Raw genomic sequence first — 15,207 nt, forward strand, 5'->3', positions numbered from 1 at the left:
TGACGTTGATCCTTAACTCCTGGTATGAGGTTCACATTGACACATTGGCTTCACACCTCCTGGCAAAAATCCATATTCCCTACCGGGCAGGTGGGTTTTTGCCAAAACCATCGGCATATTAATGGGATTTTCTTCTTGAAGACATAGAATGTTAGGTTTGAGGTTAATCTCCCTGGATGCCTCTGTTTCCCTCATTGAAATGTTAAAATGAGCTGCAATATGAATGTATGCTTCATTTCATTTCATTTTTTATTTGAATTGTGCACTATTATTCATCCGCCACCCCAACAGTATTCTCATCCTTGATGCCTTCAGGACAGAAAGAGAAATGAAAAATCTCAAATCTGTCACTAAGATGGAAGATCTACTCAAACTTTAATTCTTCTAACATTTGAATCAACCAAACAATGGTATAGGTGTATAAGTATCATTGATGGAGACTGAATCCTGAAGTATGGCCAATATGCAGTATGTGCCAACGGCAGTGACGACTAATATGATAGGCTGAAATGCTGCAGATCAAACAGTTCACATGTTGAGCTGCTTGGTCAGCTGAATATTCAGCTTGGGCTGTCATATTTTAAAATCAGGTAGAAGAGGATAACAGCTGATGTTAGAATGATGTGGAAGCAAAATCGAATGCATTCTCCGTTTGTTGACTTAGGACTTGCAAGCTTTCAAGAACTTTCCCGAGAAAGAGATTCTAGAGAATAATAAATTTGAAGGTACCCATTTCACTCACTTTCTTAATCATCAATGACAACCCAATTGAATCCTTTCCAAAGTCCAAAAAAATAAAATAAATACATGGAATGGGTTTCACCGACCATTCTATTTGCTGTCTAGGGAGTAGCACCCAGTCCTTCATATCATACCAACCCAAAAGAAAATAATATCATTGAGCAAACAAAACAAAATGTGACCATAATATGTCTCCCAAGGTGGATTATATAAGTGGCCCTGACCATAACAAAATGTGGGTGTGTTTGAATTGGATTCTTGTATCCATGCAATTCAGTTTATTGAAGTTTTTGAACAGAGTAGCTGCATAACCTCCATTTTGTCTTCTAAGCACATATGAAAATAGGTGTTTTCCTGTATTTTTTTATTGACTAGTAGTTATTTCTTGGTGGCCCATTAATACCAGTACAATTTACTCTTTTTGAGTCACTTTCAGGGACCCTTCATTGAGGAGCTCGTCTGGACCTTCATCGTGACCTTGGTTACTCTTTGAGTTTATATTAGATTTCACTTAAATCATTTTCCACTTAGTTTATGTAGACACTTTTTAGGTTAGTGATTTTAATTCGATAGTTTAAATAATTCTCATGTTTTTAATTCCAATTTACTTTAACTATAATTTATTTATTTATTTATTTAGTTTGGATGTATTTGTGATTTTATTTCATTAGTTTAATTAATCATATTAGATAAATTTCATGTTGTTAATTCCGATTTAATTTTAATTTATTTCTTTCATTGGATGTGTTTGTGATTTTAATCCAATAGTTTAATTAATCCAGTTAGATAAAGTTTATATATTTTATTATAATTTAATTCAGTTTTAATTTATTTTTTAGTCTAGATGTGTTTAGTTGATCTTATGTTAGTTCTTTATTGTTATTCTCAATTTGTGTATTTCTTGAATTCCAGTTGTTAATTCTTGATGGATATTTTTGTTAATTTATATAATCTAAATATTAATAGTTTATTGTTTTGATAGCTTTTTTTGTCAAATTCAATCTTCAGAGGCCATTGAAAAATAATGATGATTGGTCTCTATCTTACCACTTTAGTTTTTTTGGTTGTCAAAAATTTTACTTTATGATTTTGTTTTTTTTTTTTTTTTTGCAATGTATTTTGTTTCTTATATTTTGTTATTTTCAAATTAATTTCTTTCATTTTAAAAGAAAATACTTTTATCAAAAGATCCATTTTTGAAAATATATTTTAAAAATTCATTTAAAATCCTTAGAATCAAAATCTCCTTTTTAAACATGAATTCAAGCTTATAGTCCAAAAATAGATGATAATCCATAGGCTAGATTTATGTATATCAATTGGGGAATTGGTGCAACCCTACATAAAATATTTTTTCTTATCGTTAGCTTGTTCAATTTACTGTGTGTCTTAAAAAAAATGATCTATTTATGATGTTTCTAAAATTTTTCCAGTGATTGTATGATATTGTAAACATCTTGAAAAAAAATTAAAACTTTGTTTGAGTTAAAAAACAATTCTGAGATGAAAGATATAACTGGGTATTTTAGGGGTTTCGTTCTCGTCTGGTTTTGGACACCTGAAATGTTTTTGTAAAAATAAATTATTAAATGACCTTGTAAATTTTATTCGATATTTTTACTTGATTTTAGACTTCTTGAAATTGATTTTAGATACATAAAATATTGAAAATAGTTTTCATAATTGAAAGATATAATTTCCCCTTTCTAAACTCATTGCACTACCCTAATTTTGAACAGAGGAGTTGTTTCATTATTTTTAAAATTGATATGTGTGCCTTTTGACCTTGTCTTTATTATTATTATTATTATTATTATTATTATTTGCAAAATAGACATTCTAAACATGTTTGAATTTTTATTTTATTTTACTTTTATGATTTTGTAGCACTTATATGTTACTTTAAAAAATCAATTTGTGCATGCTATTGAATTATGCCCTAGTCCGGACCTTTTGGGATGTTTTTGTAAATTGGAATCAATTAGAGTTTTATTAAATTCTTTGGGATTTTGGTGATAATCTAGACATATAGAAGAGGTTCCCTAAAAAATTTTGTAATTAAATTAATATTCTGAATAATTTTTTATGATTTATTTTACAAACCTTTCTAGTCAAACTGCATGCTGAATTTCCTATACAATATTTGCTTTATTATTTAATCTAGTGTTGTTTGACATATTTTGACTTGGTTTTGACTTTTATTCTCTAATGTAAACATAATGAGGATGTTGTTTGATTTTTTCCATGACAAAATAATTTTTTTAGATATTTGTTTAGGATTTTCCAAATGAATGCAACTATTCTACCCCTTGTTGCATGTTTTTGTCTTAGTTACTAATTTTGACACTTATAGTTATCTTGAGCATTAGTTTAAATTTAATAATAAACTTGTGTGCATGTCCTACATGATAGTTGTTGATTCTTTAAATTCATACCATTTCATTTGAGTTGTATGTATACCATATATATTAGGGTTTATTGTCATAGTTATTTGTTATTACTAGTGAGCTAACCCTCTCTAACTAGTATTGTAAATTGTGCTTGCTCCTAGGTACGTCTCTGACACCTTTTATCCTTTTGATTCTATAATATGAAAACTTTTGAGTGTGGATATTTTGATATATGTTATTAATTTGTGTGCTTTGGTCAATGCTTGATTACTTCAATGAGATAGAATGCATGTTGTATATTGTATTATATTATCAAACTAATTTTGATGTTTTCATAAAGCATTTTGAGTTGCAACTCAGGTACTTTCCTATCTTCCTTTCTCTTATGATTAATTTCTTTGATATGTTTGTTAGGACATAATAGCATGTTGTTTGCCCTTAGACCTGATCATCTTTGCTTTCTTTGGTATTCCTCATTTATTATTTAATTGTCATATTTCCCTTAACTTAATTAATAGAGACATATTTTTAAGGCTTAAAAGGGTGTTACATTTTTAAGATATCTTCCCGATTGGTAACTTGATGCTCGAACTTAAACTTGGGTTTTTCAAAGTCATACTTTTCTAAAAGTTTAAAGAATCATGTTTCTTAGGGGTTTAGTTTTTTGTTTTACTTTTCCTTTAAAAAAATATAAAAATTAGTGATGACTCTAATTTTTTTATAAAATATAATTTTTCACCTTAAAAAGTGAGTATCATCATCGAATGAGGATGCACATGAAAAATGCGAGTAAGAGTAGCACCTATATTTGTTTGGGAATCTCTTATACATACAGACTAGAACTATTTGCGAGAAATGGCATGTAAACTTCACATGCAAAATATCACCTGTGAATACACAGCACTGACCGCCTGTGCTGATCAAGTTATAACTGTCCGTCTTGCAGAAGTTATGCACAATCATTCAAGGATGTAAGAGTCCAGTTCGTACTTCGTTAAGCAAAAGGTCTCATGATCCAGAAAAAATGGTGGTGCATGAAATTAAAAATAAGGGAGAATTGCCTTAGCAGCACAAATCTTGGGAGAAGGGCTTGGAATCAACAACATAAATCGGCCACAGTTAAAATGACATCAAACATATTGCCTATAAAATGAAAATCGTCTATACATGCCTTCATATACGAGAAACTACAGAACTAATAATAGCAATAGGATCACACTTGAAGTGGGTGTCAAGGTACTAGGAAAGCAACCAGGCGGGGAGTCATGGGTTGTGTTGTTCCTACTAGAATGGCAGATCATTTCCACTTTGAAAAATGACTTCCAACCACGAGGGAGTAGTCATCATATATTTGTAGACTAAAGCAAAACTAAGAATTCCATTTGGTCTTAGCCAACTTTGCCCAATCAGATTTTGTCAGTGAGCTATCTACACTCAGATTCCATCACTGGGCTAAATTGAGGATTCCATTTACCTTTGCCTAACTTTGCCCAATCATATTCTGTCACTAAGCTATCTAGACTCAGATTCCATCACTGAATTATCTGGCCCCACAGAAAATGATGTAATCACTTTCTTAAAACGATCAGAAGATACCAGAAAGAATATAATGCAGGGGAGAAGAAAATGAAATCATACGACATTTCCCACTAACAAAAATATGTGGTGGTCCTTGAAGGAATCCTGAGCTGGCATATTGAGTTTGATGGGTTCATTTTTGTAACACTAAATGGCACTGGTCAATTCGGACTCTACAAATATTAAGGACAGAGATGTGAGTCGGAGGAAATGATAAGCCAACCAGAGGGTTTTTTTTTTTTTTTTAAAATCCCTTTTTCTTTCTCCTGCAAATCTGAAAAGGAAAAAATGGGGTGAAAAAGGGTTTTGTAATCCTTTGGAAGAACAAAATTATTGAGTGAGACACAAGTGGAACCCCAACATTACTTTTGCTGAAAGGAACTCATACCAAGATTGCAGCCGGTCAAACCATTACATTTTACTGTAAACTAAAACATAAGGCTCCACTTGGTTCAACAAAATAACTCGGGAAAATAATAGAGACAAGAAGAGCAAAGGGGAAAAAAGAGAAAAAAATCAATATTTTTCCCTTGCTTTTGTTTGAGGAAAACAGAGAAGAAGCTATCCATAATGATTCTTGAGGAGGTGGTGGTGCTGGAGGTTGGTGCACTACTGGGGAGAAGTAGGATGGTGGTGCACACCATGGCAGATTATTGTCCATACTGAAGTTACAGATTTTTTTACTCAGCCTGCCCTCACCAACAAAGAAATAAGCTTCCATTCAGCATTTCTTTTTCTCAAACACAGCTCTTTCTATAATCAACAAATTCTAATGAAAGATCTTTAAATCCTTTCAGAGAATCCATAGCCACTGTCCTGAGAAATGAGGATTCCAGTTACACCGGAAAGGAATAACCTCTGAGTGCAGCCACGGATGCAAACTCAGCATGAGTACTGGTTGCAGTTCTCCAACTTAACCACCATTAACTAAAATGTGGAAAAGAATCAGCTGAGTGCAGGACCCAAATAAGTGATGACACTTAAGATATTTGTTACTCTTGATTCTGGTGCTTTATAAGGAGAAGATGCAATAGGTTCAACTTATGTGGGGTTGTATAATTACAGAAATATCCAAAAATGATTCCACCCCAAAGGACAGAATCATCCCTTCAAGTGCTATACAGCAGAACAGAAAGATTTCATTTCCTTGGGACTTCCCATCTGACCAAGCCTTCATAGGAAGATAAGATTTTCAACATCCCAAAGAAGCTCATGAGACAAAAGAATGATGGCAGAAGTAAAGCTGCGTCGCTCAACGAGTAATTATCTTAAAAAGGAAGCACTCTGTTCTGGGTTCATTAATAAATTTCAGGTGCCAAGTTTTCTTCATTAGCAGAGAAGAGCATTATTGGGAACCAAAGAATTAAAAGAAAGCATTTTCTGAACAAGGCCTTGTTCCAGAGATTCTTTAGGAATCTAGCAGCTGATTTACAGCAAAAGTGATGTAGTTAGAATTGTTTTATTCAGAACTAGAGTCCTTGTATTATCAAACTTCAGAGAACTCTCCATTAATGGTTAACTTGGAGATTACTGCAAGATAAAAACTCGACTTGGGTGAGTAGAATTAGGTGGATCAAAATTTCACCTTCAAGGCAGGTTCTACTCATATCTTTCTAATTTAGAATGTGTTCATTTGAGTCCAAAATTTGGAAGGGGGCAGAGGGTTGGTGATTGACATAGATGAGATTTGAAAAGCAAAAACCAAATTGTTCCAATGTTCTTTAAGAGAACATTTACATCTGGTTGCACTTTGTGGTGAATCTCATGTTGTGACCCTGTAAGTATGTGATCATGCATCTAACGGGAGTTGAATTGAAGCTAATCTATGTGGACTTAAAGTCATGAGTTAATTTCCAGTATTGTAAAAGGGGCAGATTACAGTAAAGAAAGTGGAAGAGGCAAGGGGTATTCAAGATGAATCAAGATAATTAGGAGAATTGTAGGTTTGCTGGTCAAGTTGTTGGACTATTGCTGCAGATGGAAAAGGGGGGAAAATGCTTTCAGTGCGAGCTAACGGACAATGGGAGCTGGTCTAAGGCAGAAATTAGAAAGAATGAAGGTGGCAGATACCTGTTGGTGTCAGTCTTGTCTATGGACACCAGAAGATACCTAGTTATATTTCCGGAAAGCTTTGATTTGTTGGGTTGGGCTGCTGTGGCTATGAAGATAAAAGATCTGGGTACAGTGGGTAGCAATGGCTAAAACGAAGCTAACGCCAAACTGGAAATATCAAGTTTACCTAAGAGGGCTCCTAATGTCTCTGGAGGTTCTAGTGATACTGATGCTGCGAAGATAAACCTGACAAGGACTGGAGACATAGTGTGGATGCAAATAGCAAACTCTTGAGTTTCGCTCCAAAGTGCAAGCCCTCAATTGTTGCTTTGTGGGGATAAGGGGTGATATGAATGATTCTATCTCGAAGATGGGAGATGTGGAACATTAGACTAACATACTATGGAAGATCTATGGAACAGTGAAAGTGGCAAAATTAAAATGACTCACCGTTTTTTTGTTTCAGCTGGCCTCCTATTTATGTATTGGAAAATGGTGTTCATGTGTTCAAAGGAAAAATGCTAGCTTTAGATTGGAGGGTAACATGGGTTCCCATGGTGGGATGCTCCTAGATGGATTTTCGAAGAGATGAATCTTGGGTGAGAATTCCAGGGCTGCCGTTACAGCCATAGGGAAGAGAGTTTTTCAAGGAAGTAGGGGATACCTGTGGCAGTTTTTTTAGTTGTGGATAAAGATACAAAGATGCATGGGAATTTGTCATAGGCAAGAATCCTGGTAAAAAACAATGTTAGGAGGGTTCTAGCAAAGTTAGAGGTGGTTGTGGGCTTTGTGTCCTTTTCTATTCCTCTATGGTGGGAAAATTCAGAGTAGTTCTCTCCATTTGAGGCAATAGCAGCAGCGAGAACCCCTTCAAAGCTATTCTACAAAGAGAAAGGATGTCTCAAGGTTGAAGAAGAGGCTGATTCACGCACCTTGGTGCATATGGGGGAGCGGGACGGCTCAAAAGGAGCACATGTGGCTAACTTGGAGAAGACATTCAGCAAGACTGGATCAGCCCCAGCAGCTTTCTCTGAGCTTCTGCTGCTGGATGGGACTCAACAACCACACATTAGGTCTCTCAAAGAGTTGGTGGGAGGCAAAAGGAACCAGGGGTTGTGCATGTCAAACCAATTAAGTGGCAGATGGGTTGGTAAAGTTGGTATGTTGGGCTTGTAAAGGAAAATCTTTGAGTCACATAAACAACAGGCCTGGTTCAGATGAGAGTGCTAAACAGGATTTTTGAAAGGGCTATAGGCCTCACTGTAAAAGAGCAGTCAAGAGGCCTAGGAGGTATGAGAAGTTGTCACACCCATGAAAGTTCCCCACAAATTTTTTGCAATGTGTGGTACTTAGAAGCCCTCTAAGCCAGTCTCCTCTAACCCACACACAAGAAACAACAAAGGAAAGCAACACAAGGCAACATGATTACAAGGTAATCTCCCAAGTTGTATATTACAACGAGTCTACAAGAATACTCAAACCACTCTGAATAAGACTCCCACAACACATTGGTGATTTCATGTATGCAGAGAATGACCTACTAGGTACACTATTTATAGGCACTCAACCTAACTCCCACTTATCACAAATCAGACAACCACATGGCATCTTAGTGGTGGTTTGCTTCAAATGGAGTCTTTGCCACTTGCCCTTGGACTGATTCAAAGCTCTTAGCTGCTACCACCTATTGGTGGCATGAAATGCGTGCCTCTTGATCAATGTCACTTGTCCTAAAGCTCAACAGCCCAATCCTTGCCTTGCATAGGAACCAACTTGTTTGCTTGCCTATTTGCTTGCTGCCTGGTCCTTGCTGGAGAAATTGGCCCATCAAAAAGGTTGACACATGAAGTTGTAAACTCTTTCTTGGAATGTGCAGGGGCTGCATGATCCGTACAAAAGGAAGGTGATCAAATCCATAATGCGCTTATATAAACTGGATTTAGTTTGCCTACAAGAAACCAAAATCAGTTTTATGACTACTGGAATTGTTGGAAGCCAGGGGGTGGATCGGAGCTTGAAATGGGCTTCTCCTAATGCTAGGAAATTAGGGATTTTGTTGTTCTAGGATTCCAAAGATATGGAGTGCATGGATGTGGAAGTAGAGGCATACTCCTTATCTTGTCGGTTTAAAATTGAGGATGGATTTGTTTGGATTTTCTCTAGGATTTAAGATCTTTGTGTGGGAGGTAGCACAATCCAAAAATCAATAAATTAACTTCCAATATCCTAACTCTTATAAACTTATGCTGCAAATCATAAATGCATAAAGCTCAATCTCTAATAGTAAATGTAATATCCCAAAGTGGATAAGAAGAGAAATATTTGGCACTTTATATGTAATGTGTTTTTCTTAACTATGTAAACACATTTTAAAGTTGTGAAGACTGTAGGCTCAAAACAAATAATATATACATGAGAGGAAGAGGGTTGCTACAAATGGTATCAAAGCTCATTCTCAATCCCGACTTTTGTCGTCGGGGGGGTGGGGGACACCTTCTAAGGCGAGAAGTTCTTGAAGCTTTATATATAATAGGTTCGTTTTAATTGTATAAATGTATTTTAAAATTGCAAGTGGGTTCAAAGTAAAAAATGTCCACGTAGAACTCTTAATTATGTATACGTGTTTTAAAGCCTCCTCTAGGTCTAAAGCAAACAATATTCACATGAAAGAGAGTATCACATTATAATAAAATTTGGCTAAGATGTGTTAGCTTTTGAGTTGATTTTTAACTTTCATAATTGTGTGTGTTACATTTAGAGGAAAGAGATTGCATAACAAGTAACTAGTTCTCTACTTGTAATAATTCTTAATCTGAACATCTTATATTTTGATTTAGGGAAAACAAGACAAAAAAAAAATGAAAAGGAAAGGAAAAATAAAATAAGATTCAAAGAAAAAATAACATGCCACAGAAAAGAAAAATAAAATAAGATTCAAAGATTATTACTCTACTTAAAATAATAATAAGTAATAGAATTCAGGCTTTTTTATGGGAAGTACACAAGGCCAATGTTTTATAAGCATCATTCACCAGTAGAAATCACAGGCCTAGCTCATTATCATTTAAAAAATTGGTATAGCCATGCTATGGTCACTATTAATAGAAGTCCAGAGCCATGATATCACACATTATATTCCATCATGCACTAGTTAGGCACAACACCATGAGAAACCCACTTCTGCAATATCATATTAGCGACACCTAATCATTAATTCAATTACTAAAACTAGGATGATCTTATTGCCCCATGGTTGGGAACAGTTATTCTCATCCATTTATATGCCTATCAACAAAAATAAGTGCAAACAACCTTTCAAGATTGCTGAGTATGTGGATCAAAATTATAGCATATCATCTGGATGTTAATTTCAGCACTGATACATGGAACAACAGTAAACCATTTTCATCTATTTCATCTAATAATCTTTTGAGAATAAAATTATCAATATAAATCAAAATTTCTTCCAGACCAAGAATTGTGCAGTACATAAATTATAGTAAAAGCAGTGAGACAGTAAACATATTCCTCAGCTCAGAGTTTGATAGCCTAGGGGCCCTTGCAGGGCATACTGTCTTGAGTCCTGACTACCCATTAGAGATGGCATCCATGGGAACAGTTTCCTGAGCTCCCTGCTTATTGTACTAGGATTTGACTGCTTATCGTTGATCCCAAACCTTGCTCTTTCTATAGCTTCCATTATATCTTCCCTTGTCACGGATTCACCACCTGTGCATTTTAAAACAAGATTTTTATTTACAATTTTTCAAGGAACCAAGAGGAAAGAGAGTGTAATGCATTTTACGAGTTAAGGCAGCAACAAAGATACTCATGAAGATACTAATGAAACTTGATGTATATGATGATAACATTTGAGGTAATCCTTAGGCTACCATCTGCCAAATGGCATTATGCAACTGAAGACAAATAAATTAACCAACAATATGATCATATAGCATTTTTCAACCTCACCTCTGCGACCAGCAAGTAAAGCAGCTTCATTGACAATGTTTGCAAGGTCAGCACCTACAAAACCTTGGGTGAGAGAAGCAACTAGGTTGCAGATAAGACGTGTGTCTTCTTCCAGAGGAACTTCTCTCAAATGTATAGCCAAGATCTTCCTTCTCCCTTCTTCATCTGGTTCCCCAACAAGTACTTTCCTTGAGAAGCGACCAGGCCGACAGAGAGCTGCATCTAAAGCTTCTGGCCGGTTAGTTGCTGCAATAACAATTACCTTCATGTCCGACTCAAATCCATCCATTTCAGTCAGTAACTACAAAGGCAAAAACAGTTTGGACAATCACCGTCAGGCATGAACTTACACTGGAGAACACTATAACCAACTCAATCAAGTTAGAAATTCATTGGAACTAATCAAAGTCCAGAAATGAATTAGGTAAAGATATTCTGGAAAGCAATCAAGTCAAGGCTATAAGAACAGCAGCAGATTCACGAAAAATCAATAAAAGTCAAGATTAATTTGAGCTGAAGAAGAAGTTCCTAAAGAAAAAATGTGTTGTCATTCCAAAGTTGCTTAGTATAATTCAGGAATTTCAAAGTCATTCCAAAATATTTGTGAAGAAATTAAATTATGCTTCATGGAATAAGATTGTGCACAATTGATGTAAAAAAGGTCCCTTGAAGCTAGCAATTTATTCAGAATATTATAAAATTATATATGATCAATGGGAACACTGTAAGAGATGGAACTAAATAAAATAAGAGATTGCCTGGTTTAGTGTTTGGTCACGTTCATCATTGAAGCTTCTTCCACGCTTTCCTCCTACAGCATCAAGTTCATCAATGAATATGATTGATGGTGCACATTTCCTTGCCACATTAAAAAGGTCTCTAACACGAGCTGCCCCTCTTCCAACAAACAATTCCACAAATTCACTGGCAGAAACACTGAAAAACGGTACCCCTGCTTCTCCAGCCACTGCACGAGCTAGTAATGTCTTCCCTGTTCCTGGAGGACCCACAAGCAGCACACCTCTAGGTAACTTTGCTCCTAGTTTGTTGTAATCACTGGCTCCTTGCAGGCATGAAACTATCTACAAATAATGAAGTACATCAGTAAAAATCTAGACCTATAAAAAGGAAAAGGAGGTTAAATCAATTTAGTTTGCAACCATGACAAATGAGACAAGCAAACAATAATTGCCAGGGATCTAAAGCTAAAGCATGCTCATGCAAAACCTATGTTGCACAATATAATGGTGAAAATGTTTAGAAAACAACAGCAATTATATGTCCAATGAAAACTATAAAACAAATAAACTCAAACTAAGAACAGTCATGAAGTAGGTGTTTTAAAACTCTGAGCAATGCACTTCAATTCTAGGCAGGCAATTGGGTTATCAGAATATTCAACTACTTTTTGCATACAATTACCGTATGGTTAAGTCCCAAAGTGACAAAAATCAGCTATTTCAGTTTAAATGCTCGAAGACCAATGGAATTTCTTTATTTGATAATAACCCTAGAATCTTTAAGCAAAGATGGCCCTTCTTTAACTCAACTTATGCGTCTCAACCAAATCTTTAGGATGACTATATTCTGTATGACTCAAACTAATGTGCCTTGTGCAACTTCTGGGTCAACTAAGAATTAGTATTATCTACACCTAACAGCATTATGGTCCTCTTAGCAATCTTATCTAATTTGTAAACCATAGCCTTTATCAAGTAATGAACACATACGTATAGAACAGGATCCACATGCGCATCATATCATTTAGATGGCATGGTCATATTGTGCTTGATATTTAGGTGTAGAACCTCGGTAGAAGACTAGAAGTAGAGAAAATTTGAAGGATCTGTGTGTTAATGGTTCTGTGAATTTGTCTATAATGCATTGTGATGGCATTTGAGATGCAAGCCCAACGTGATCTTGCCTGTACAAGTGGAACTACAAATGATTGAAGTACTATTACTGAACAAGTAATATTTGTTTGTTATTGTTTGTTCCAAGGCAGTTGAATTTAATGAAAGGCAACGCTATTTATGTATTTCCAAAGTCCCTTTCACTTCTTAGGGTGCATTATTTAGACATATTTTGATTGATCAAATTTCCTTTTCCTCTTCGCTGTTGCTTCTATACCTTCTTTGTGTATGGGTGAAAACTTGCTCAGCATTCTTTTTTAAATCCACTTATCACTAATCAAACAAAAAATACTTCAATTAAGCAAACCATAACATTAAAATTCTATAACACACAATTAGAGTGCTATAATTGAAATGGAACTTTCATCCAAACAATTTGTTTCCTAGTTCTGAATCCTTTTCAAGAGAAACCTAATATTATGCGGCAACATGTCAACAAGGTAAACAAAGTAAACAAAATATTCAAAGCAACTGTCAACAAAGCAAGTAACTTACCTCCATAAGCTCCACCTTAGCAGCGTCTACACCCTCAACATCATCAAAACTGACAATCTGACTACTAGGTCGCCGTTTTTTTGCAGGACTATTAGCAGCAGAAAGTTGTCGGTAAAGAAGCCACATCAGAGGAGTTAAAGGAATCCACAAAGATAAAATAGTAATCAAAATACTCCTCATTGACATTAACACCGATTGGGGTGCCGAGCTGTATGCAGTTCCCTTTTCTCTCATCAAACTAAGCAGAAAGTTCTCATCATGGTCTATCTTTCTTGTGGAGTACTGCCACTCAGGGGTAGAAGCTCGGTTTCTTGAGAACTTCCTCAACGCACTTACACCCATTCCTTGGTGGGTTCTTGCAACATTTTGGCTGGAAACTCCATCATCCAAATTCCCATTTGGAACATCCACAGGCACTATTTCTTCAAATGTTTGAGTATTTTTTAGACGTTGAGGGTCCATGTTATAGTATATGCGACGAGATCCCTCCTCAAATAGAACATTCGTCACTACCCCACTCTGGAGGCTTGTTACTAAATCCGAATATGGAACAATCTTCGGAGATGGCAATGTTGTCAGTTTAAGGAACAAATAGAACAGCCCCAGTGCAACAGAAATTGCAGTTGTAAGAGTCACTCTTTTTAGATGCTTACGCAAGAATGCTCCAAATTCATTTACCATTGATCGAATGGAATCCCTTTTCAGTCTACTAGATAACAACCGCAGCCTGGGTCGCAATCTTAACCAAAACCGCTTATGTAAATCCCTATTCTCTCTTTTTCCCAAAGGGGCATGCTTATTTCCACAGTTTTCAATGGTGAGTAACCTTATCCTATTGTTACACAACAACCCATGCTGAGATTTACAATAGTTACGGATCCCCAGTGCAGGAAAAGAAATTGAACTACAGCATGGGACAGAGAACGAACAACATAGATTTCTATATCTCCCCAAAGGATTGTTCTTTTGAGTAATCAAAAACCCATCATTGGAACCAACGGAAAAGGAAGCCATTTTGAAGAACTATAATGAATAGTCCATGAAATCTATTACAACCCACCAAATACCTTACCGCAATGGTTGTTTTTCGTCAATAACAACCAACAGAACTGCGATTTAGAGCCATGAAATTGAACAGATGTTGATGAACTATAAAGAAAGTACCTGGTTTCTGCAGTTGGTGTGCAGATGAAGACGAGGACGGTAAGGTTTTAATTTGCGGAAGATTTTTGGTCCGCTTCTCAGGGCTCATATCCACAAATTAAGCCCATGGATATGGATGCCTCACACCCCCAAGGATGTAATTGCAGAAAAATCTTATTAAGGTGGGCGCTTTTCGTATTTTCCAGTTTTGGCCCCAACAGCTTTGGAAAATATCTTTTCCTTACCAACAAATGGTCACGCCTTTCTACTTTTAGACCTTTGTGAACTCGACCTTGGACGCGAAGCTTCGGCCAAAACCCAAAAATGGATCTTTTTGAAAATAATTTTTAAAAATACTTCTTGTTATGAAGTTAAAGTAAAAATTTTAAAAAATAATAAGATAAAAATAAAATAAAAATATGGTAATTATGAAAATATCAATACTTCAATTTTATAAATATATGGACAAATATTTTGATAGTTAAAGTCAAAAATAGAAAGTTATCTCAAATTAGATCTAATATTATAAATTTCATTATTATATTGGACATGACACTAACCAATGCATAGCTCTTAGACCTTTTGTTCAAGACCTTATTGAAGAGAGTAAGATCAAACTTGATGGAAATTCTATCCAATCTTCAACATCCGTCTCTGCTCCATCAAACCTCTCTCTGAACATGGTTCACGAACCTACTTCTTGATCATATTTAGAAAGAGGGCAAGATTGTTTAGGGCCAACATCTTCAAGCATGCCAAAGGATGATATGTGCTTGATAAGGATGGAGTAGCATGTAGGAAAAAAATGTTACAAAGTAATAATTATTGGTGCAAACCATTATGTGTAATTAAAATTTTTATTCTTTAATTATGAAGCTGAAAAATTAAATTTGTAAGAGTAACGTATCAATCACTGGAGTGGC

At 35.4% G+C, this 15,207-nt stretch overlaps 1 protein-coding gene across 1 annotated transcript; it reads right to left on the bottom strand.

The window, feature by feature from the left end:
• Positions 1-10,145: 10,145 nt before the first annotated feature.
• Positions 10,146-14,498, bottom strand: LOC100249724 (probable inactive ATP-dependent zinc metalloprotease FTSHI 3, chloroplastic). The gene is made up of 4 exons (XM_002279028.5): positions 13,142-14,498; positions 11,492-11,815; positions 10,734-11,034; positions 10,146-10,490 (listed from the first exon to the last, which is right to left on the bottom strand). Exons 1-4 carry the CDS (start codon positions 14,153-14,155, stop codon positions 10,291-10,293), a joined length of 1,839 nt encoding a protein of 612 aa, XP_002279064.2. The 5' UTR covers positions 14,156-14,498; the 3' UTR covers positions 10,146-10,290.
• Between the last annotated feature and the right edge of the window lie 709 nt (positions 14,499-15,207).

This window comes from Vitis vinifera, chromosome 14, assembly GCF_030704535.1.
Source record: "Vitis vinifera cultivar Pinot Noir 40024 chromosome 14, ASM3070453v1".
Classification (NCBI taxonomy): domain Eukaryota; kingdom Viridiplantae; phylum Streptophyta; class Magnoliopsida; order Vitales; family Vitaceae; genus Vitis; species Vitis vinifera.

Excerpts from the sequence above, each read along its gene's own strand:
- LOC100249724 (XM_002279028.5), bottom strand. The coding sequence starts at position 14,155 with ATGGCTTCCTTTTCCGTTGGTTCCAATGATGGGTTTTTGATTACTCAA. Across the intron at positions 11,035-11,491 it reads GTGACCAAACACTAAACCAG|TTACTGACTGAAATGGATGG; the intron begins GCAATCTCTTAT and ends TTGCCTTTGTAG. Across the intron at positions 10,491-10,733 it reads TTTACTTGCTGGTCGCAGAG|GTGGTGAATCCGTGACAAGG; the intron begins GTGAGGTTGAAA and ends TAAAATGCACAG.